The 1,573-nt window shown below is 27.3% G+C and overlaps 1 protein-coding gene across 1 annotated transcript in view; it reads left to right on the top strand.

Moving 5' to 3' along the window:
• LOC105624312 (formin-like protein CG32138) overlaps positions 1–1,573 on the top strand; it is a 29,762-nt gene that overhangs the window by 24,782 nt on the left and 3,407 nt on the right. The window contains 2 exon segments of the mRNA XM_012205673.1: positions 167–441; positions 783–896. Coding sequence (XP_012061063.1) covers positions 167–441; positions 783–896 — 389 coding nt within the window.

Genomic DNA, 1,573 nt, shown 5'->3' with positions numbered 1-1,573 from the left:
TAGTATAATAATAATTTATTTTATAATTATTTAATTTAATTTAATTTATTATTATATACTACACACACACACACACACACACACACACACACACACACACACACACACACACACACACACACACACACACACACATACAAAATATATATTTATATAACAATTTCAGTTTCACTAGAGAATATAACAACTGATGTTCACGAACTGGAGAAAGGTATGGACCTTGTGCGAAAAGAGTTTGAGTTACGCGGCAAAGAGAAACACAATACAGTATTGCGTGATTTTTTGAATAATTCTGAGGAGAAATTACGTCGTTTAAAACTTGACGCACGTACCGCCGGCGAAGCATTCCGAGAATGTGTTGAATTTTTTGGAGAAAGCCCGAGACAAGCTGATGCCAACACCTTTTTCTCTCTTCTTGTTAGATTCGCGAGAGCATTTAAGGTATATTAGTAACATTCTAATTACATTCTAATAGCTATACAAATTTTTAATGTATACTATAGTTTTGTTAGAAATGCAATAGTATATAATGAATACACAAGTTAAATAAACAATAAAGAAAATAATGTCTATAACGGTCGAAGTTGGAATTTTAATTTAGCGTGAAATTTCAGAGACTACAAATGTGATATATAAAGAATCACATGGAATTATTTAAAAATCATTTAAGATCCAGCTTCAATCATTATAGATATTATTTCTTACTTGTTGTATATTTATGTTATATGGTCGTAATAAATTATTTATTACTGCATAAATTGAACAATAAAATGTATCTATAGGCAGCGGATCAAGAAAATGAACAGCGTCGTAGATTAGAGGCTGCTGCAGCAGAAGCTTTAAACACTTCCGAAGAAGTTATAAAACGTAACAAATTAAATCAAAAGAAACAACAGGTATGTCATATATCTTTAATGTTTTACTTTTGTATATTTACATATATTAACTCCTACGTAGGTTTATGAATGAAATCAAAACACTTAAATCTTTTTTACTTAAATTATTAGTATCTAGCATGTGTAAATTGTTAATACCTAGCATGTGTTCTAATATATCAATTTAAAAATCTTTTTTATTTTAATATACGTATTTTTTATGCTTTGCAAACACGTTATTCTTATAATTGCAAAAATTACATATTGTTTTTCTTTTTATAAAAAGCATTTTAAAACGTCAAATATATTAATCATTATATTATACATTTGTGTTTTCCCTTGACACTATAATATGTTCAGAGACAAATTATATATTATTCCATGCGCGTGAAAAAATAATTAATAAGACGCAATCAATTGATTCCCTCCGATCTTAATAATAATCTTTCTTGACATTGCTATTACTATATATTTTCACTACTATATTTGCTGATATATTTTCTATTTCCATTAAAAAATTCAAAATATTTCTATATTTTTTATTATTATTTGGATAATTTTTTTTCCATTAAATATAATCTATTTATTAATATGACTTATTTTATTGTATAATTACAATTTCCATTAATTATTTCACACACACACACACACACACACACACACACACACACACACACACACACACACACACACACACA

The sequence above is a fragment of the Atta cephalotes genome, assembly GCF_000143395.1.
Source record: "Atta cephalotes unplaced genomic scaffold scaffold00003, whole genome shotgun sequence".
Classification (NCBI taxonomy): domain Eukaryota; kingdom Metazoa; phylum Arthropoda; class Insecta; order Hymenoptera; family Formicidae; genus Atta; species Atta cephalotes.
This window is presented reverse-complemented; position numbering and strand designations above follow the sequence as displayed.